At 33.2% G+C, this 23,355-nt stretch overlaps 2 protein-coding genes across 4 annotated transcripts in view; one reads left to right on the forward strand and one right to left on the reverse strand.

Moving 5' to 3' along the window:
* The window catches only part of LOC114342438 (uncharacterized), a 211,228-nt gene that overhangs the window by 138,152 nt on the left and 49,721 nt on the right, over positions 1-23,355 (forward strand). The gene's annotated exons all lie outside the window — the stretch shown is intronic.
* Positions 1-23,355, reverse strand: part of LOC114342439 (E3 ubiquitin-protein ligase SHPRH-like) — a 160,832-nt gene that overhangs the window by 102,902 nt on the left and 34,575 nt on the right. For all 3 annotated transcript variants that reach the window (XM_050653774.1, XM_050653773.1, XM_050653772.1), the window contains exons 5-7: positions 21,336-21,531; positions 13,682-14,469; positions 2,027-2,208 (exon numbers count right to left, since the gene is read on the reverse strand). In XM_050653774.1, the coding sequence (XP_050509731.1) occupies positions 2,027-2,208; positions 13,682-14,469; positions 21,336-21,531 (1,166 nt within the window). The remainder of the gene's footprint in view (positions 1-2,026; positions 2,209-13,681; positions 14,470-21,335; positions 21,532-23,355) is intronic.

Consider the following 23,355-nt stretch of genomic DNA (forward strand, 5'->3'; position numbering starts at 1 on the left):
TATAAACATTAATTTCATTATTTATATAGGGTGACCAAAAAAATATTTTTTGAATTAAATTAATTGACGCAAAAAAAAAAGAATGTACGTAATTTATTTAACTCAAAATACATTCTACTGCTGTCAGAAAATAGATAAAAATGTTTATTTCACAAATAAACATTTCTTTTCGATTAAATTAAATCACAAACAGCCTCCCACCTACCTCTTGGCAGTTTGAACATTTAATTTAAGCGAAAAGAAACGTTTATTTGCCAAATAAACATTTTTTTTAAAGACTCCGAGGTTTTATCCGATATCCGTTGTGTATGTTTGTAGTAAACTCAAGGGATCAGTCGAGATTGTTTTTGTTGGCATCATCATTTCTTGAATTGATGTGGTAGCTTCAGTTTGCTTTTTTTTTGTTTCTTTTTGGTTTGTGTTGGTATTTTAAATTCTTTATTTAATTCTTCAGTGGGAGATGCGAGTAGTATTAATTTCCGAAATTGTTCTCTTATTGGTCGTTGACTGATCCTTAGATATACAATCAGCTTCCATAAATAATACGGGAGGTATTAAATTAGTATCTGTTTGTTGGTTAAGTGAAGGTTCGGTACTAGAATTACTGACTGGATGATCTGGTTCCACTTCTAAGGGTGACGGATTAGACTGGGGGGATTCTTGCGGTTGTTGTTGTATTGGTTAATGTGGTTGGTGTTCGATATGAGAGGAATCATTTTGTTGATTATGATTTGGACAATTTGCTGCAATGTGATCTGTTTTCTTACAGATAAAACACGAAGGTTTAACTAAACTTAAAAATATGCGATACGAAGTTTGTTCATATGTAATTAAGAAAGAAGAAGAAAGGTCTATATCTACAAGTGGTTGAATATAAGTTTGTCTTCTAAAACTGAGGACGTGTTGAAATTCTGGAAGTTGACTGCCGATTCTAAGGAAGGTTAAAGGTGACATTAATTTAAGACACAATTTGGTTAACTCATTCTCTATTAGAATATGTGGAATAGAAGGACAAACACCCGATAGTAACAGTCTTTCATTCGGTGTTATCAATTTTCGTGCTTATAGATTTTCACCTTTGTTATTTGTTCTGGACCTGACATAAATTTTTCCACCAAGGATTCGCTGGAGAGATAAATATATTCTGTTATTTGATAGTCTTGATAAAAATAAAATATTCCGTGGATGAACAACTTCGCCAAGTGCTATCAAGTACTCTTCTATTTTAGTATCAGGCAGTGCATTAAATAAAATTGATTGGTGCTTTGAAGGGAACTGAATTGAAGTATTGTTAAGCACAGCGGAATATGTTGTTTTGTTTTGAGGTTGTTGATCGTCAGTCATGATTGTTGACAAATTTGCTAGGTTGGATCTGGTATCATTTGTTAAACTCATTAGTAATTATAAACCAGTTGTAGAACCAAAACTGGTTCTGATAATTGGCCTTTCGGCCGTCACTTAACATTAGAAACGGTATACTTTGTAATGTTTTGAATAAATAAAATAATATTAACTCAGTTTTATTCCATAAGGTAACTGCACTATATACTATTACTTTTTGCTTATTTTCAAGTTTACTTGGATATAAATTACTATGAAAAAGATGCTTTTTCGGGACTCCTATCCAATTGTTCTTTTGGGTTTTAGGCGGTTTTACATCCCATGGTTTATTTATGTCTTTAAAGATTTGTGGTTTCTCATTATATTATTAGTATCATCTGGAGTTCTTCTGTATTATTTATCCTTGGCTGTTTTGCCTGATGTTTGGCTAGTTATGTGTTATTTGAGCCTAAAGTTAATATTTAGCAGCACATAATCTACTCCACTATATCCTCTGTGTATTGAACGACTTTACAAAAAGCACTCTATTGTATATCCTTTTTAAAAATATCTAAACATGTGCGTAAAAATGTGTTTTCCGGTCACAACTAACCATTGATATATTTAAAAGTAATAAAACAATAAAAACTATATACTTCCTAGACGCACCAGATTACTAAAGTTGTTTATAAATCATACTACATACCTTGTCTTGTTTTCAATGTTCGCTGCTTTGCATGCTGTATCTATTTTGGCATGAAATTCTTTGGAAAGACCATTCAGAACTATCCAGTCTAAACCATCCGAATACCACTGACCATCTTTGAGCAAAAACTGTTTCTGTAACCGGTCCATAGTCTCTGTATAATAATCAAACAACCAGTTCGACTGAAAACAGATTACATATTAACATCTCTTAAAATTTATTATAGCTCTATTCGCGCCGGACAACCTGAACGTACCCAGAGGGAGAACGCCTGCGCATTACAAAATTGAGCTTTCGCGGAGGTCGAATTTTTCCCTCTGAACACCCTCCGGATTTTTAATTTGGTGTTCACGCAGTACAGAAAAAAGATCCTGAACGTGTCCGGGATACTCTCTCGACGTTCGAGGATTTTGTTTCGGATTTTAAGTTCGCACAGGCGCACAAAATATTTGGGAAGAATTTCTTGACATTCTGTTCTTGCTCCCTCCAATTCTTAACCTAAAATATTGTTAAACAACTTGTAGATGTAGATTCTGGTTTTTAAAGTTTTGAAATTATGTGAAGTATTGTATCATTTAAATATTCTTTAAACAAATTTTAATATTTTTTATATTAAAGGTTTTTTAGTTGTTTTTGTCAATATTTTCCATTTAGTATGTTTATAAATAAGTCGGTATTACCTTTTATGGTATTATTATCTTATTACTTTTCATTCGATATTCGATAATTATCTATTACAGTAGTATTACTCTCCATAAGCATCCCAACCATGAAGCACTTCAGCTTCTTGTCAACGAACCCCAGTTGCGAAGGCTCAAGAGGACTAAACCGTTCGAGCTCGTGTAATGTGTGAAGTTGTGCCGGGCTTAGTTAGTGTTGTGCATTGTATTGTAGCCATAACAAAGACGTGAGCAATTAGTGAAAAACAGAGTTAGTGCTGTGGAGCCACAACAACGAAGTGGATATTTCATGTAAAAAAAGCTAGGATGGAGGCATCTAGTTTACAAACGTTTTTAGGGAAATTAGGTTAAAGAAAAAATACTCATTAATCTTGTAGATTAGGTGTATTTATATTGTTTAAATAAATAAAAAACAGTAGTATTACAATAAATTGTACCTACTCTGTTTTTACTTAATTTCTTCTATATAGATCAGGGGTCCCCAATTAGAAGAACCGCGGTCCGCATCCGGGCCGTGAGCTACTTTTGTGCGGACCGTCATTAAATTCTTGGCAATTTTGAAAATGTTTGGCCATGAAATTGTATATTATGTTTGACTCAACTTATGTGTGCGAAGCCGCTTTTAGTCCTGTCGCCAGGGGGGGTACAACGGCCTCCTTTATTCAGATGGACTTACCCAAGTTTTTTTCATGTATTTTGACCCGTAGAATACGAATTTTTTGGGTAACAGTTGATCCGGATGTCGATAAGATTGTTATTGACCAAGAACTTGAGGAATTACATAACCGCGATCTCTCGCAAAACAAAACATTTTTTGGTATTTTTTGGGTCATTCTAAGCAAAACATGTTTCTACAACTTTTTTCGTAGGATGGCTAGTTTTCGAGATAACCGCGGCTGAACTTTCAAAAAATCGAAAAATTGCAGTTTTTGAACCCGAATAACTTTTGATTAAAAAATAAAATAGCCAGTCTGCTTACCGCATTTGAAAGTTTTATGGCCGGTACTTTATGTCTCGATTAACAGCCCGTTAGTTAACGGAGGTTCAATCGGGACCTCTTTAGGGTCTCTTGCGTTGTAATAAATGCAATTATAATTATTATTATACTTATTTATAATTATAATAATACTTGTAATTGCATTTATTACAACGCAAGAGACCCTAAAGAGGTCCCGATTGAACCTCCGTTAACTAACGGGCTGTTAATCGAGACATAAAGTACCGGCCCTAAGTCAAATTATATCGGTTTTAATTATTTGCATTGCTAAAAATTAATTTTTTTATTGTTTAACAAAGCTGTAAACACATAGAGTTTCCCGTGCCTTTACATGCATTTTAACGCATGCTACGTAGAAATAGCCTCGATTGCACTAGTACATATTCTACCTACTCGTTAGATTTGAAATGAGAAATCATAGAAAACATCACTCACGCACTAGGTGTTTGTAGCTTTGTTTAACAATAACACAATAAATTTTTAGCAATGCAAATAATCAAAACCGATATAATTTGACTTGAACTTTCAAAGGCGCTAAGCAGAATTGCTATTTTATTTTTTAATCAAAAGTTATTCGGGTTTAAAAATTGCAGTTTTTCGATTTTTTGAAAGTTCAACCGCGTTTATCTCGAAAACTGAGCATCCTACGGGAAAATTTGTTAGAACATTTTTTACTTAGAATGACCAAAAAATACAAAAAAAAATGTTTTGTTTTGTGAGAAACCTCTGTTATGTAATTCCTCAAGTTCTTGGTCAATAACAATCTTATCGACATCCGGATCAACTGTTACCCAAAAGATTCGTATTCTACGGGTCAAAATACATGAAAAAAACTTGGTTAAGTCCATCTGAATAAAGGAGGCCGTTGTAGCCCCCCTGGCGACAGGACTATTTATCAAGACTGGACTTTATTAAAAATCGGTACAGATCTCAGCTAACATATGAACATCTCAACTCCTCAACGAGAATCAGTTGCACCAAACTCACTCCAAACTTCAGACAGGTTGTACATAATAAAAAATGTCATTTTTCTCACTGATAATTTAATTTTGTAAATAGTTTTCCCTTTATTATTATATTTATGATAATCATTAATTTTAAATTTAAGTAAACTGTAGGTAATATAAAATAATTGTCATGTGCGTTTTTTATATTCATTTCCTTTCTACTATATGTTAAATGGGAGTACTTTTCAGGTGTGCATGTAATTAAAATAGTTTTCTGATTTAATAAGTTTGCAACAAATAGCTTGCATTGAAACTAATGTTGAAAAGATAACAAACTATTTACCATTTCGTACTAAGTATGATTATTTATTTTAAATTTCTGTTTTAATAACTGGATTTCAAGAAAGTTAATAACTATGTACAAAACTGAAGATGTCTAAAAGCTTGAGAAAGACGTTATTAACATCCAAACTATAAATCCCTAACTTTTAAAATATTCTCAATAACAATTTACAATACTTCTGTGTTACTGATTATTTCATTCATAGGAGATTCTGACCAATAGAAAGCTACAGACATGCAAATTAAGGTGATAATTTTTGATAATCTCCCGTCGTTAAGCATATTACGTCAGATGCCCTTCGTTGCTACGAAAAAATACATTCAGTGACATTAATGACAAATGTTTTAAAAATTATAAAAGTGATGACTTTCAACCGTCAAATACATATTTATAACAACTGTGTGTTTAATTTCACTAATTGGTACTTACATATATAAATTACAATAAAATTTTGGTTTTGAACAGTTTTATTCAAGAAATAATCGCAACAAATTGCACTCGAACTCTAAAATTAATATAGAATTTTTGCCCTCGTGACACTTTGACATAATTTCACTCGCCTTCGGCTCGTGAAATTAAAACTGCTAAAGTGACACTCGGGAAAAATTCAATAATTTTAGAGCTCTTGTGCAATTACTACTGATAATAACATCAAAACAATACTTTACAATGAGAGACCGGCCCTGGCAAGGTATGGTGAAGTTGTACTGATATTGTACTCCTAGTTTTTACTAAAAACAAGTGGTATTATTAAATAGTTTTTTTAAATTAAAGTGTTTATCTACTAGATACTACTACGTAAGTCATCTATACGTAATTATTACTTTATTATTGTGAAAAGAAAACGTCAAATAATAAATATACACCACCGTTCAATCATTTTGTGAGGTTAGCTAGCATGCGGTTGGTTTGTCACTTACCAGAGCCGGACTGAAGCTTTCGCCACCGCAGCTAAAATGACTTCACACAATGTAAACACACCTTCCGATCTAACCAGTCCAGTAAATCAACGTTCGAATATCACAAACAGTTATGCATCAGCCGCTTCAAACTCTTTTCCGAGTAAGACCCAAGCAATTGTATTTAGTTGTATCGATAATGCTAAATTGCAGGAATATTTAATTCCGTTGGGCACAATAATCAACCCAAAAAATATTATTTTTTCATCTAGATTATCTCATAATAGAATCTGCATGTATTTGGCAAACAAAACCGTAGTAGATAATTTCATGCAACAACATGGCTCTTTAGAAGTACTCGGCGAAGTTGTAACAGCACGGAGACTTGTCTCTCCAGCAGAAAGACTAGTCTTGTCTGGTGTCTGCCCGTCAATTCCTCATCAAGTATTAGTTGAAGAATTACAGAGTATTGGTTTAAAGCTTATTTCACCAATAACATTTCTGAAAATTAGCTCAACTCTTCCCGAATATAGTCACATATTGAGCTTTCGGAGGCAAGTTTATGTAAGCCCTATAACATCACCAATTCCAGATTCTATTCTAATAAATTTCGACCAAACACCTTACCGCATATTTTTGTCACAAGGTACACTCACCTGCTTTATTTGCAAAAATACAGGACACATATCATCCCAATGCAATAACAGTTCAGTAACGGAATCAACTCATATTGATTCAAACAATGAAGTACCAAATCAAACAGATCCAACAAGTATATTACACAAGTTACCAAACACTCAGCAGTCATCAAGTTATGCATTATCAAATCCGAGCATATCACCTACACCTACAAATCTCCATGACCAAGAAATTACTAATACTCCTACTCATAGCAACACTTTAAGTCATCAACATTCAGCGGCAATACCGTTTTCACAAACTCCTAAAGCAATATCCTCCAATCTATCAGCACCTCTTCCATTAGATACAACTGCAGAAAACTCCAATAAAACTGATACATCACCACAATTTTCCGAAACAACCATTTCAACCAATCTTACAATCAAAACTTCAAGCTCGACTTCTGTCATTACCAATGAGTCTGCTCCAATACTTCCAAAGGTAATAAAGCCACAACATCTAAGTGAAAACTCTAATAGCACTTGCGAAAACGCAAGTTCTTCCATAAAACGCAGTATTGGTGAGATCGATACTCCTCCTTCAGACTCAGCAATTTCATCACAAAATCTGTTTGCAAAACCCAAATCTTCTAAACCAAAAAAACCGCGCTCATCTAAAGTCCCATCTACACGAGAAACTCTTGAAAATTTTATTGATAATCATACCCCACCATTCGTTTTAAATTACCACCAATTGTCCTTACTGATTGATAATGTCCAAGGCTCCCCCGACACTATTAGCGTCGTTAAAGAATTTACAACTGATATGCCTGGTTTACTCTATCTTTTACAAAGCAGCTATCAATATGCAAATGATAGATCTACAAAAACTAAGTTTACAAAACTTCAAAAGAAACTTCTTAACCATTTAGGGAAAGAGATTTCTGACTTAGACAGTGACTCTTCTGTAGATAATTGCTCAGTATCATCTAACTCCGAATCTGTTAACAACATTCAACTCGATACTTCAATGGAACATTGATGGATTTTTCCATCGTCTCCCTATGCTACAGCTTCTTTTAGCCGAATATTCTTCAGATATTATATGTCTACAGGAGACAAACTTAAAGACCAATCAGTTGTACAATTCAAAACATTTCAATTGTTTCCGCAAAGACCGTACAGATGCAGGTCGTGCAAGCGGTGGTGTAGCGATACTAGTAAACAATCTTCTTTTCCGTTTACCCCCAGCATGTAGCACATTTTCAGCTGAACTCTACGCCATATACGTGCTGTGAAACTTCTTAACGAGCTTACACTCACCAAAGCCCTGATCATAACAGATTCCCTTAGCTCTCTAAACTCATTAAAACACATTTTTCCGAAACATCCTTTTGAAAAGTTGCTAAAATACCAGCTTTCCCAAGCTCATGAACATGGAAGAAGCGTTCAATTTGTATGGGTTCCCTCACACGTCGGAATAACAGGAAATGAAGAAGCTGACAGGACTGCACGAGAGGCAATTTTACGTGATTTTTCTGAGCCGATAGACAATTGTGTCTCCAGTGACTTAAAAGCTTATTTTAAAAATAAAGTGTTGTGTTTGTGGCGAAATGAGTGGTCTCAATCTAATTCTAAGTTAAATAAAATAAAAAATAATGTGTCTCAGTGGTTTCTATCGTCGCGCAATAGACGAGAACAAATTGCGGTTGCGCGTTTACGTCTAGGACATACCAGGTTAACGCACTCTTACCTTTTCACAAAGAGTAATCCACCTATATGCGATCAGTGTAACGTTCGATTAACAGTCGAACACTTTTTAATAGTTTGTAGTAAATATGACCAAGAAAGACAGCGCTACAAGATCCCAAACGCTCTACCACAGGCTCTAGGTCAAAACTATTCCTGCGACAATATAGTTAATTATCTAAAATCCATAAACATTCTGTACAACCTGTAGTTGTTTACTTTTGTTATTTATATTTTGTTCCGTCGCTAATAACCTTTTGGTGGATGCGACTTCTTTTTCTAATAAAAAAATAAAAAAAATACTTTACAATACTTATTTTTACAAAACAATATTTATTGTACCAGGAAAGCCATGTATTCAACTCTAGAGTGGCCAAAAAAAATAATCGGATATTATTAGGTTTCCTTTCCATATTACTCCATGTTGTGAGGCCGCTTCCGAATGACAAATTTTCTTATTCGTTTTTTTTTGTGGATTCCTGTTCAAAAATGCCCCCTTAAACAAATCAGAAGGGGCCCGGGATGCCGGGCAAAACAATATTTTTATACAAATTCAAAATTACCCTTTAGTCCCGAAACTTGTATTTAAAAAAAGGTCTCTTGTCATTTTTTTCAAAAGTTGATAGATGTCGAGTTATAAGCGATTTAAAATCTAAAAAATGTGAAAATACTTATGCATTTTCGTGGTTTGAAAATTCATATGTAAATTATTAGTTTTCAGGTTGCCAAGTGCCTAAAGTGAAGTTTATACATTCAATTTCAAGAATGTAACGAGCAATCGGGGCTTACTTCAATATAGATTGTTGTTTTTTAATTGCTAATTATGCGAGTCCACTCGACTTTTAAGCCGCCGCACATCGCAATTTATGGTGCGTCTCTGTCGCACTTATTATACATATTATACATACTTATGCGAAAAATGATCAACAAAAATACTTCACACTTACTAAAATTTTATACTTTATTATTAACATATTTTTTTAATGATTTATTTATTCAATTAATTATTGCCAATGTGCTAATTAAATACGCCAATAAAAACAAACGGTCGAAATTGAAATAAACCCCGATAACTCATCAGAATCTTGAAACTGAGTGTTTAAATTTAAATTTAGGCACTTGACCACCGCAAAAATAATAATGTACACATGAATTTTCAAGCTTCGAAAATGCTTATTTTTGCATTTTCAAATTATAAATCGTTTAACACTTAAAATCTATCAAGTTTTGAGAAAAATGACAGAAAATCTTTTTTGTTTAAGATGACCCAAAAATGCTAAAAACATATTTTCGGGAGCAAAAAAGGTGATGTTTTGGATTTACATATTAAAAAACTGTTAAAAACAATTTCTGCATAAACATTTCGCACTGCACCCTTCTGATTTGTTTACCGAATTGGAACAACCAGACAGGTAGTGTTAACTCCGGACCCCGGAAGTGTCATAGGTTTTCGAAACGGACCCTCAGGAAGTATAATTGGTGACCCCTGATCTAGATGTTTAAATTCTTCTATCTACATATTCTTGTGGTTTATTTTTCAGTTTAATTATGAGTTAAATTAGTTTCTTATTGAATATAATGAAACATAAACAACACATCAGACTTATTCTGAAACTATTTCTTGTATCTTGTTATATTTCATTATTTTTGTGGTATACTAAACCGCAACACAATGCCACAACCTAACAAATTCAATATATCAAAAATGGAAATGATTGATTTACTAAATTATTCCTTCCTTCAGATAATGTTCAACCCCCTGGAAGTTAAAGTTATTTTTATATCTAAATAGTAATCTTTTACCACCTTTTACTCAAAAATTTAAGCCGGTTTTGGCGTGGAAATACCAAATTATATGGTCGAAATAAAAGACGTTAATCAAATTTCTAACTTCTAAAAAAGGCATTGAATAGAAAGTTAATCCATTGCCTTTGCCTGTTGCTGTTATTCTCTTTCTCTTTGTTATTGTTATGGAGACCTGTAAGGAGTGGAAACGCAATGCATCGTTTGTGTGCTAACTTTTCAACCTCTAATTCAACTTTCAGCAGTGGCCGCCAGAGGCGCAAGTGTTCGAATAGGTGCTACAAATACATTAGCTCTTATGGGCTGATTTAATATTTAACTCATTTTATTAATGTTTTTAGCGTAATTAGACATTCATTTACTGGTTGATTAGTGCTGAATATGTTTTATGCCAAAAATAAATTATTTTAACTTTATAACATATCGACTTGTGGTAAAAAGTGTATTCTTTCTATACCATTGTAGATGGAGGTGTGACATCACTTTTGATGTCTATTTACCGATCCCGTCTTGTGAGTTAGTAAAGGAATCTATATTATATTCCGCAAAAAAACTATACAACCATCTCCCTTTACAACTTAAATTTCCAACATCTTTCCCCAAGTTCCGTAAAATGACAAAAGCCCATCTATCTAAAAGACCATATTATTCAGTAGAAGAGTTTCTTAATGACTAACTAAGAAATTACAGAAAAGTAACTAAAGTATATTTATCTATACTTGGGTGTCACATACAGCAGCTTAAACTGATTAGTTCCTATGTTTGTGTTTTATTATAGTATATGTTGTATGTTCAATTTGAAATTTATATTAATTTTGCAATATACTGGTTTTGACTTTTGCTTCAATTTTTTAACTTGTATATATTTTTTTATTGCCAAGTTAATACGTTTCGAGTTATTTTCGAGAAAATATGTTCATTTTTCAACAAAAAAAAACACGTTTTTTAATAATTTAAAACGGACGGTTTTTTGCAAATAATTCAAAAAGTTAACATTTTATTGGAAAAAACATTCTTAGCAAAAATATAGCCTATTTTTTTTATATTTCTAACATTATGGCAGCCTTGAAGAAGAAGAGAAGACGACTGGACTATCTATTAAATATTAAATGCAGTATGTATATCGTCGATTTACTGCCAAAATCAGATAAGTGCATTTTTTACCATGTTTGAGTTAAGTGCATTTTCGTAATTAAGATCCGTATATAAATGTACATACTGCGTAAAACATATAAGTGTCGGACAATGGAAACGCGGTGAATTATGTAGGCTTGTTTAGGCAATTATTCATTTTGGTCAAAACTGTACAACTGAAACAAGTTAAGTGCACATTTAACGAAAACTACAAATTTCATATGCAAAAAGAAAATTAATTCTTCTGGAAAAAACCGGTTAGATGCCATTTAACTTATTTTTACTGTTGAAGTATAGTAGATTTTTATAGAATGACTATGCGTATAAAACAGATAAGTGCAATTATCTTGTTTTTGCAGTTTATTTTATCGTTACTTTAGCATGGCCAAGTGTGCAAAACCAGATAAGTGTCATTTAACTTTTTTTAAGTGAATTATCTGACGAAAACTTGCACCGCCAAACTAAATTAAAACGACACTTATCTTGTTTTTGCTGCAATGCTATTTCATCGCAGAGGGATCTGTAAACATTGTAAACATTACTTTAAATATTAGTGTACTTTGTATGCATATCGGTGCCTGAAAAGAATTGTGTTATACTTGAAGAAAGCTATGAAAGAGGCCAATTTTGTATGTGCTACATTTGACTTGCAATGTGTACTTCAAATACCGAGTAGCGACGTGAGTCCAATGTACTACAGTCAAAAAGTGTACTACAGTGTATGAGCTAGCACCGTCAAATAATGCGTTTTGTTATAGCTGGACAGAGCTTCATGGGAAAAGGGGTAGGTAGCTTAGAAATTGGCACCTGCCTCTTTACTTATATTAATCTTCCCACTAGTGTAAATGCATTATCAGTGTTTTCCGACACTTGCAGTGAACAAAACAGGAACCAAAATGTTAGCGCTTTGTTACTTTATTTGGTTAAAAAAAATCCACACTTGATGATTATAGAGCAAAAGTTTCTGGAAAGTGGACACAGCTACATGGAAGTGGACAGTATGCACAGTGCCATTGAACAAGCCCAGAAGTATGTTCCTGTGTATACAATGCATGATTGGCTAACAATATTTCACATGGCCAGAACAACATCATCAAAAAAGAAACCGTTTGTGGTGCAGGAACTCAAATATAAAGATTTTCTTGGCTTAGAAGGCCTTTCTAAGCTTATTAAAAATAAAACGAGAGACATGAAAAACGAAAAGGTAAATTGGTTAAAAGTTAAGTGTTTTCGATACCAAAAGGCTAAACCAGGAATCCTTGAGTATAGGTATGATCATACCTCAGAATACAAAGAGAGAAACGTTTTTGGGAGAAGTCGAAAAATACCTAATTTAAAAGAAATAACGTTAAAAGACGCGTATACAAAGATGCGACCTATAAGTTCCAAAAAAAAAACAAGATTTATTGAAGTTGTGCAAATCGGGTGTGATTAAAGACGAATTTCACTCAAATTATTATAATTTACAATCCTCCGACAATGTTTAACCCTTCAACGCCCAAGGGTGCGTAAAAAATGTCCACCTAATGCGTTTACCCTTGTAACATATTTAATACATGTTTAATAATTTGAAAAAAATTATTTATTGTTAAAAAGACAGCCCTTTATCGAATGTTAATTTGGTTCTACCGATATTTTTGAAAATAAAAGTAGCATCTTGAGTTAAATATTGGTGGGCATAAAAAGTACACCCTTGGTAAAACTTGTTACTAAAGGTTTCTGTTTAATTTCTCGTTGGTAGGAAGATAATCCATATAATTATCGACGTATAACTACATAATCTACATAATTATCCGCCAATGAGGAGGCTAAAAGGAAGAATATGGAAAAAATCGACAAATCTGAATTACTGGCTTTTACTGGTATGTTAATTTTGATCTACATTGTAATTTTGTTGTAAGGTTTGTAAATTTTTTATATTAATATTTTAGAAGATACTGTATTTATTAAACATACGATTCTTAAGTTTAATCCATTTTTTCCTCCATCCGTTTAATCCAACAACTCTCAATAAATATATTAGCTATTTTCGAGGTGGACATTTTTTACCCAGCCTTGGACGTACATGGAACCTAAAAAAGGTTGGGCGTTTAAGGGTTAAGACAATATTCCTGAACCAGCGCTTGAAGATAGTGATCCTGGAGTTGACATTTAAGTTAAAGTTACTTTAAGACAAGTTTCAAATTACGCCAATCAATTCAAACAAAATAGGTTAAGTACAGATTTTTTTGCATTTTTTTTAATTCTTTAACATTTCCTAATTTTTTTTCTGATTTCTGGCGTTAATTATCTTCTCAGTACCACAATCTATGTTATTTTATCGGTTATTAAATGTTTCCTTTCATGTAGTTGTTTTACTGTAGGCTTAAACTTTTAAACTTGATTTTCACAAAACTCACAAAATGTAACTTATCTGGTTTTGGCAGTAAACCGACGATATGAAAGACTACCTAATAAATCATCCTACATATTATTATACTAACCGGATAATCTATGCGCTCCCGCAAATATTTCTGCTCCCACTCCTCGCAATCATTTCGTAAACTGGTGTCTCGCAAGGTAGGATGCTCCGGTGGATACATATCTAACACTTCTGCGAGATTATACAACGTGTGGATAACTTGTAATTTATCCGAGGAAAGTTCCCGGCAAAATCCCATCGTACCCGGAAAATCTTCGTCGGGAAATTTAGCGACCAGCCGTAACACTTCTCTGTACGCATTTATAGCTTCTTGTGGATTTTTCAGCAGTAAATGGATACCAGCTAAACCGTTATATTTCGAAATAATTAGTTGGAAACAATCTCTCATATCGTTAAAGTTATCGGAAATTCGCGTATTCAGTACATATTTAAATGCCTTCATTTTAGACGATGTCATAATAACACACATCCGTCTTAAGTCTAATACTGGTTCTAATATATTTTCTAGAGCCTGTCCAAATATATTTTGCTTGGCCAAATTATCGAGACATATAGCAGGATTGTAGGGACTACATCTTTTTTCCAAAACGTGGCCACTGAGTTTGAGTTGCTTCTTGTAAAAATACTTTTCCATCGCACAAAAGTCCAGCGTGTGGTGCAAGTAGGTTTGTTTCGGTATGTCGGCTTGATCCGCTACATCTTTCTTCACAGTTCTCCACAGGATCGTTGATAAAAAATTCAACAACGGTTCTTCGTTGCCCACTAAATATGGTTGGTATAAGATCTTCTGCCATGTAGCAATATCGTTATAAGGAGATATTTGTAAGCAATCTATTAAGCAGTATAAATCTACAAAAATTAGAAATATAATAAACTGCAAATGTTTATTACACCATTAAAATGTTACATTTTTTAAGCCATACCTTGCATTTGTTAGAGGAGTCAATTTTATTTCTTTCATGTGTAGAGGGGATCAGTAGAAGCTTAAGTTCAAGGTTTTTGGGTCGCCCCCCCTTGACCCCCGGCCGCCATCTTGGAAATGGGGTACAAAGGGGTTTCGCGATATATCTCGTAAACTACCAACTCTACGGAATATCTAATAAAACATAAAATGTAGCAAATTAAATTTTCTACAATTTTGTTTCTATTACTTTTTATCGTCAAGTGACCAACAAGAAAGATATAAACAAAAATATGTTAAATTTTTTAACAAGTTTCCTTTTGGAGGATATAACTTTTTTTCAGTTCATTTTAAAATAAAATAACATACCAATTTTGTAGAGGGTTTTTCAGTGAACAATTTCCACTATAAAGTTGTTTAATTCTATTTATTTATATAGGTTTTACAGCGCTCCAAACTTGACCAGATTCTCGAATGCTCATAGGGATACAATAAAAACAAAAGTTAGGCTTACTTTTCTATCTATATACAGTAGAACCCCGCAAATCCGAACTAATTGGGGGGACAGCCTGTTCGGATTCCGAAAAGTTCGGATTATCCGAAAGTTAGCCTAAGAAGCTAACGAAGATGATTTTTAAAAGATTTGGACTGCCACCGATCCCTTTATGAAACCCTATCCGCAGATTTATGCCTCCAATATTCTAAAGCTGAAAAATATTTAGATCACTGAAATATTAAATCGCTAACGCCAGTAGTTTTGTTTCGTCAGGGGACATGGAAATTCGTCCATGTAAATGATTCATTTAATTTCTAATCTGGATATTGATTACACTATGTTTCTCATGTTTCTTATCTTTTTCAATGTTTTCGTTCATAGTATACCATGGAAAATGTGTATTATGCACATTCCTTTATTGATTGTGTTTAGTCTAACTCGACGCTTTTATTCACCCAGTGTTTAATACTGTAGCATCTTACGTAATTATTTTCTCACATAATAAACATGTTTTTAAATTTTTATTTTGAATTTTTAAAAAATTTTTTCACTTTCCGTTGGTTCGGATTTGCCGAAAGTTCGGATTTGCGGGGTTCGGATTTGCGGGGTTCGGATTTGCGGGGTTCTACTGTAGGTATATTTTTTATCCATACAATTTATTATGATTTTAACATTCCTATGCTATTAATAATCTGTTTTCGACCTTTCTCCCCACTATAAAACTTATAACCCTACGCAATAATATATAGAAAAGGCCCAAGAAGTTGCTCGAGGACAAATTCGCCGGTTCAGAAGAAGAATGACGCAACCGCAAAATTCTTAAGAGCAAAAAAAGATTTTTGATATCAAAATCAAAAAGTATGATCAAAATTAGCCATTCACCACTTGTCTATGAAGTAACATAACTTTTTTCCTATTGTATATTTTGACTTAAAATTTTCCAAAAAACTTCTCCATGAATTATATTTTATTGTTGTGTTGGTTAAAATTATAAACTAAAAAGTTTGTCACTCAATTTTTTTAAGTAAACATGAAACTAACGAAATATGATGACAAAATGTTTAAAAATTAACAACGCCTTTTTTAATGTGTTTAGACATTTTGGACAAATTTCATTGTTATCTACATACTTGAAAGACGACATAGTAAAATTTTCAAAAGGAAATATTTACAACGACCAAAGATACAGCGAGGTAAATTTGAAAAATCATCGAAATTGATTTTTGACATTTTTGTATAAAATTTGATTTTTGAACATGTTCCACCAACTCTAGATAAAAATAAACTTCATATTCGGATTCAGCGACCTCGAAAACATAAAAAGAGACCAAAATTGGTCATGCACCTTAAATTTGATTTTCGTGGTCGGCATAACGGTTGATGCCACTCGCCTAATATATACATAGATAGACAAGTATTGTATTCCTATCAGAATTCGACAATCTGGTCAAGTTTGGAGCGCTGTAAAACCTAGATAATAAAATTAAACAAAAATGAATAACCATTTTCAATTTCGTTGCAAAACGAAAACACAGCCGAACCATATTCTAGTCCAATCAGAGAGTGCTGCAAGCACCCCTACCGGTTTCGAAACTTATTAGTCTCTTATCAGGAGGCACATATGCTGCTCTCCCTGATCCAACCAAAACAAACCCCAGCGTGCAGTCCCGGATTGTAACGAACGAAATGGCATAGATGCCCTAGCGGCAACTGCTAGCAAAAAGACTAAGTTTTCACTCTAATGGCATATAAAACAACATAATGCTATTCTACACCCCACCAGAATGAAAACAATGGGAACCTTCTCTGGTTACACCTCCGAGGCTTCTACAATTTGCAAGCCATACGGATGCTGAGACTAAGGAAGATGAGGGAACTCTACAATTTACAATTCACGTCCCATCTGCTCAGCGCGGTAAAGTTCCAACGAGAATGGTTCCCTTCATACTCCACACAGAGTAAATGTAAATCAAAAATGAATAACCATTTTCAATTTCGTTGCAAAACGAAAACACAGAGAGACTAATAAGTCTCGAAACCGGTAGGGGTGCTTGCAGCACTCTCTGATTGGACTAGAATATGGTTCGGCTGTGTTTTCGTTTTGCAACGAAATTGAAAATGGTTATTCATTTTTGATTTACATTTACTCTGTGTGGAGTATGAAGGGAACCATTCTCGTTGGAACTTTACCGCGCTGAGCAGATGGGACGTGAATTGTAAATTGTAGAATTCCCTCATCTTCCTTAGTCTCAGCATCCGTATGGCTTGCAAATTGTAGAAGTCTCGGAGGTGTAACCAGAGAAGGTTCTCATTGTTTTCATTCTGGTGGGGTGTAGAATAGCATTATGCTGTTTTATATGCCATTAGAGTGAAAACTTAGTCTTTTTTGAAAATTGAACAACTTTATAGTGAAAATTGTTCATTGAAAAATCCTCTACAAAATCGCTATGATGTTATTTTATTGTGAAATGAACGGAAAAAAAGTTATAACCTCCAAAAAAAAAAATTCTTACAAAATTTTCTCTTATTTTTGTTTATAACTTTTTTGTTGGTCACTTGACGATAAAAAGTAATAGATATAAAATTGTAGAAAATTCAATTTGCTACATTTTATGTGTAATTAAATTTTCTGTGGGATTGCTAGTTTAGGAGATACAGCGCCGCGAAAGCCCTTTGCACCCCTTTTTCCAATATGGCGGACGGGGGACAAGGGTGGCGACCCCAAAAACTTGAACTTAAGCTTCTACTGAACCCCCCTACACATTAAAAGAATAAAATTGACTCCTCTAAGAAATGCAACCCTAAATGTAATATTTCAATGGACTATATTATGTACTTTTAGACAATAATTCTAAAGACTTTGACTTTGGATTTCTAAACAAGACACACAACAAGCACGGTCAAAATTACTCGTTGCCAAAAGAAGAAAGTCAAGTGTTTAAAAATATTACAAAAGCCTTAATAACTGTTGACATGTAATGAAATAACATCGATACCTAAATCGTTGAAATAATGTCGAAAGCGACTAAAAACCTAATGCTTGTGAAGCATTTTCGACACTGGCACTTTTGAACACTTTCATAATTTGTTTAACCGAACAACGAGCGAAAAAAACATTATAAAAGTTTTATTAAGCGCTTAAGTGTCGAAATAGACTTGAAACGACATAAATGTGTACCACTTTGGACTTTGTACCACTTTTTCGTCGCTTTGTCACTTTTACAAGTTTAACCGAAAAACGAGCGCATAAAATATTAGTAAGCGCTAAAACGTCCAAAAGGCGTTGAATACAACAAAAAGCGTGAACTTTTTAACACTTTTTCATTACTTTTAAACCCTTTTCGACACTCATGACACTTAAACACTTTCACAATCTTTTCAACAGAACGACAAGAGCATAAAATATTATAAAAGCTTTAATAAGCGCGAAAGCGTCGACAACGTGAAATTTTTACACTTTTGTCGCTTTTGACGTCTGTTTAAAAAATACAATGTTTTTAGCATAAAATATTGTAAAAGCGTTAATAAGCACTAAAGCTCCTAAAAAGTGTTGATACAACAAACAAGCCTTAAAAGAAATTATTATCACTTTTTCATGCTTTTGACGTCTTTTCGACACTTAGGCACTTCTAAACACTTTCACAATGTTTTAACCGAACAACAAGTGCATAAAATATTGGGTACATTCCATGTCAAATCACTCAGGCAAAAAATTGTGGAACTCCGATTTGTCTGAAAATTGGTATATAGCTTCTGCGGGATGCAGAAAAATAAGATATTTAAGGTCAAAAAATCTTCTTCTTTTTTTCTCAAAATGTTGTTTTATGTGATTTTACAGTGATTTGGTGTTTATTTAAACAAATTTGCATTTTCTATCGTAAAGTATCCATGAAAAATTGAAAAATATATTTTAATAGAAGGGACTCAAAAATATCATTATATGGCATTATAGCAAGTTATTTTGATTCAAAACAAGTTTTTGATAAAATTTTATAGTGTAGAAAACGTTAACATACCGTTTTTTACATTTTCCTCCATTCCCAAAATATATCATCATCGATTTGGCTGAAAATTTGCCCACAGATAGCCAAAACATAGGACTTTAAGTGGTTAGAAGGATTTGAATTACATTACAATAGGTACCAAAAAAGTTACATGCAGTAATATCAGACTGAAAAGTATATTAGTCCAGTCGGGATAGTATTTGACCTTGCATGCCGAGCTGCCCAAAATTTTATTTTTCTAATCTTTAGGGGAGTCAATAGTAGCCTAAATTTAAAATCACGAATGGATTCCTCCGTTACGTTAGCCGCCATCTTGATTTTAAAGCAGAACCTGTTTTGCCCAATATCTCCGCCATTTTTAACTTTTCGACAAAAATGATAGGAACTGAAATTGTTCCAAATAAATCGTATTCACAATTATTACAATTTCTTTTTAATAATTTTTGTCGTGAGGTCGATATTTTCGAGTTAATTGTACTTACAGTAGACGCCTATATTTCTGACTATGATATTGCATGTAACTTTTTTGGTATTGTAATATAATTCAAATCCTTCTTACCACTTAAAGTCCTATGTTTTGGCTATCCGTGGACAAATTTTCAGCCAAATCGATTATGAAGTATTTTGGGAATGGAGAAAAATGTAAAAAACGGTATTTTAACGTTTTCTATACTATAAAATTTGATCAAAAACTTGTTTTGAATCAAAGTAACTTGTTATAATGCCATATAATGACATTCTATAGTCCCTCCTACTAAAATATTATGTTTTCCATTGATACTTTACGATAGAAAATGCAAATTTGTTTAAATAAACACCTAATCACTGTAAAATCGCATAAAATAACATTTTGAGAAAAAAAGAAGATTTTTTGACCTTAAATATCTTATTTTTACGTCCCGCAGAAGCTATATACCAATTTTCAGACTAATCGGAGATCCAACATTTTTTTTGCTCCAAAATTGAGTGATTTGAAATGGAATCACCCATTGTAAAAGCTTTAATAAGCGCTAAAGCCTGGAAAAACGCCCAGTTTTTATACTTTTTCGTCGCTTTTGATGCCTACTTTACGCTTTTACAGTGTTTTTAACCGAGCAAAAGCGCATAAAATATTGTAAAAGCGTTAATAAGCACTTAAGTATCTTTGAAACAGCATAAAAGCGTAAAGATTTTTCACGCTTTTGATGCCATTTCGCCACTTTGGTGTTTTAAAATAATTTTACAATGTGTTTAACCAAACAAGCTCCATCTAAAATATTTAGCACTTTTAAACGTTTCTACTATACAGGGTGTCCCGAAAAGATTGGTCATAAATTATACCACACATTCTGGGGTCAAAAATAGTTCGATTGAACCTACCTTACCTTAGTACAAATGTGCTCATAAAAAAAGTTACAGCCCTTTGAAGTTACAAAATGAAAATCGATTTTTTTCAATATATCGAAAACTATTAGAGATTTTTTATTGAAAATAAACATGTATCATTCTTATGGCAGGTACATCCTAAAACAAAATTATAGTGAAGTTTGTCCACCCCGTAAAAATTTTATGGGGGTTGTGTTTCCTTAAACCCCCTCATACTTTTGTATACGTTCCAATTAATTTATTATTGTGGTACCATTAGTTAAACACAACGTTTTTAGAACTTTTTTGCCTCTTAGCTTATTTTTCAAAATATACCTAAAAATGTAAATTATGAATACATTTTCAGATTATTAACAGGTCTCTATAATCGTACTTAACCATATACAAAGATGTGGTGGATTCGACAAATATTCAAAATAGGTCGACAAACACTGGCTTATCGAAAAAGTACTAAGAGGCAAAAAAGTTTTAAAAACATTGTGTTTAACTAATGGTGCCACAATAATAATTTAATTGGAACGTACACAAAAGTTTGGGGGGTATAAAGGAACAAAACCCCCATACAATTTTTATGGGGTGCACAAATTTCACTTTAATTTTTTTTTGAAGATGTTGCTGCCATAAGAATGCCACATGTCCATTTTGAATTAAAAATCTCTAAGAGTTTTTAATACATATATGAAAAAAAATCGATTTTCATTTTGTAAATTCAAAGGGGTGTAACTTTTTTGTGTGCTCTATTGTATATAGGTAAGTGAGGTTCAATCAACATATTTTTGACCCCAGAATCTGTGGTATAATTTACGACCAATCTTTTCGGGACACCCTGTATTGTTCAATGCTCTTTTTGTTGGTACTAAGTGATCTTGACCGCATTTCTTCTGCTTCTTGTTTGAGCGCAAAGATTAAAGTATATTTAAGCAGATATCTTTCTACTATTTCATCTTACCTGATACGTTCTTTGAAATGGGCGTTCCAGTCACCGCCCAGCGATGAACAGCTTCAATTTTCCTAGCCATCACAGACACCAGATGGTCAGGAGTGTCGACAGTTTGCGCCTCATCCAGGCAAAGCCTCCACCATTTGATCCTTGTCAATGGACAACAAGGTTTAAAGGACTTTTTTCCCTGTCTTAAAGTATTGGCCTAAAACGATGAAAGTACATCAGTTGATATCCGGTGCGAGCTTCGCTTGTATAGCGAGTGGGTGGCCAAGCCACTCACCTGCCTCTTGGCAGTTTTAACATTTAATTTAAGCAAAAAAGCAATGTTTATTTATGAAATTAACATTTTTTATATATTCTGACAACAGTAAGATGTATTTTGACTCAAATAAATTACATACATTCTTATTTTTACGTCAATTAATTTAATTCAAAAATTGTTTTTTTTTGACCAACCTGTATAAATAATTATGTTAATCGCTATAATATCGCTGTAATAATACTGTTGCTAAACTGGTAAATTTTCATTGTATACCGGGTGTACGAATCAAACTGTGTTTTTTCTCAAAGTTGGCACCACCCTATGGAATATTCTAGCAATTATAAATACTGAAATTAAAACCCAACCATAGCCTCAGGTTTTCTAACATTCTGTTTTTTATTCTATCGCTTATGTTGGATAATAAAAAAGTTAGGTACTTTAACAATTATCCATGTTCTTCATCAGTACAGGGTGTTTATAAGTGCGACAAACATTAAGGGGTAATTCTGCATGAAAAAATAATGAAAGTTTGCAGTATGTTCGCAAATGCTTCGTAAGGGGTAATTCTGCATGAAACAGTAATGACAGTTTGCAGTATGTTCGCAAATGCTTCGTTTCCGAGATACGGGATGTTGAATTTTTTCTTACAAACTGACGATTTATTTATTGCTTTAAAACTGGTTCAGATATGCAAATGAAATTTGGTTGGATTTTAAGACGTAGTTATTGCACACTTTTAACATACAATTTAGAATTTTATATTCACCATTGGCGGACATACGGGTAATACGATCGGTCATATTACCCGTATGCGTGCCAATGGTGAATATTAAATTCTTAATTGTATGTCAAAAAATGTGCAATAACTACTCTTAAAACCCACCAAATTTCATTTGCATATCTCAACCGGTTTTAAGCAATAAAGAAATCGTCAGTTTGTAAGAAAAATTTCAACACCTATTTCGGAAACGAAGCATTTGCGGCCATACGTTTATAAAGCAAACTGTCATTATTTTTTCATGCAGAATAATTACCCCTTAAAGTTTGCCATACTTATTTACACCCTGTATTGATGAAAAACATGTATAGTTGTTGAAGTAACTTTTTTATGGTCCAACATAAGCGAATGAAAAAAAAAAACAGATTGTCGAGAAAACTTGATCCTATAGCTGGGTTTTAATTTCAGTATTTTATAAATTCTAGAATATTCCACAGGGTGATGCGAACTTTGAGAAAAAAAAACACAGATTGATTTGTACAACCGGTATACTTCTTCTTCTTCAGGTTCCTTCCCCTATCGGAGGTTGGAAATCATCATCGCTATTTTAATTTTATTGGCCGCACTTCTGAATAATTCTAATGAGCTGCAACCGAACCACTCTCTCAAATTTCTCATCCAGGATATTTTGCGTCGTCCTGGGTTTCTCTTCCCTTGCATAATTAACCTAAGTAATACGTACTTCTTGCCCCTCATTATATGACCCAGATATTGAATCCTTCTAATTTTAACAGTTTTTATAACTTCACATTCTTTCTTCATTCTTTGTAACACCTCTATATTAGTTACTTTTTCAGTCCACGATATTATGTGGATTCTCCTGTAGCACCACATCTCAGAGTTTAATTTTTTTGATTTCAGACTGTTTTATTGTCCACGCTTCCATGCCGTATAGTAAAGTAGAAAAAACGTAACAACGTAGCATTCTTGTGCGGATCTCTAGATTAAGGTTACGGTTGCAAAGTAAGTTCTTCAATTTTATAAAT

This window comes from Diabrotica virgifera, chromosome 6 (assembly GCF_917563875.1).
Source record: "Diabrotica virgifera virgifera chromosome 6, PGI_DIABVI_V3a".
Taxonomy (NCBI): Eukaryota; Metazoa; Arthropoda; class Insecta; order Coleoptera; family Chrysomelidae; genus Diabrotica; species Diabrotica virgifera.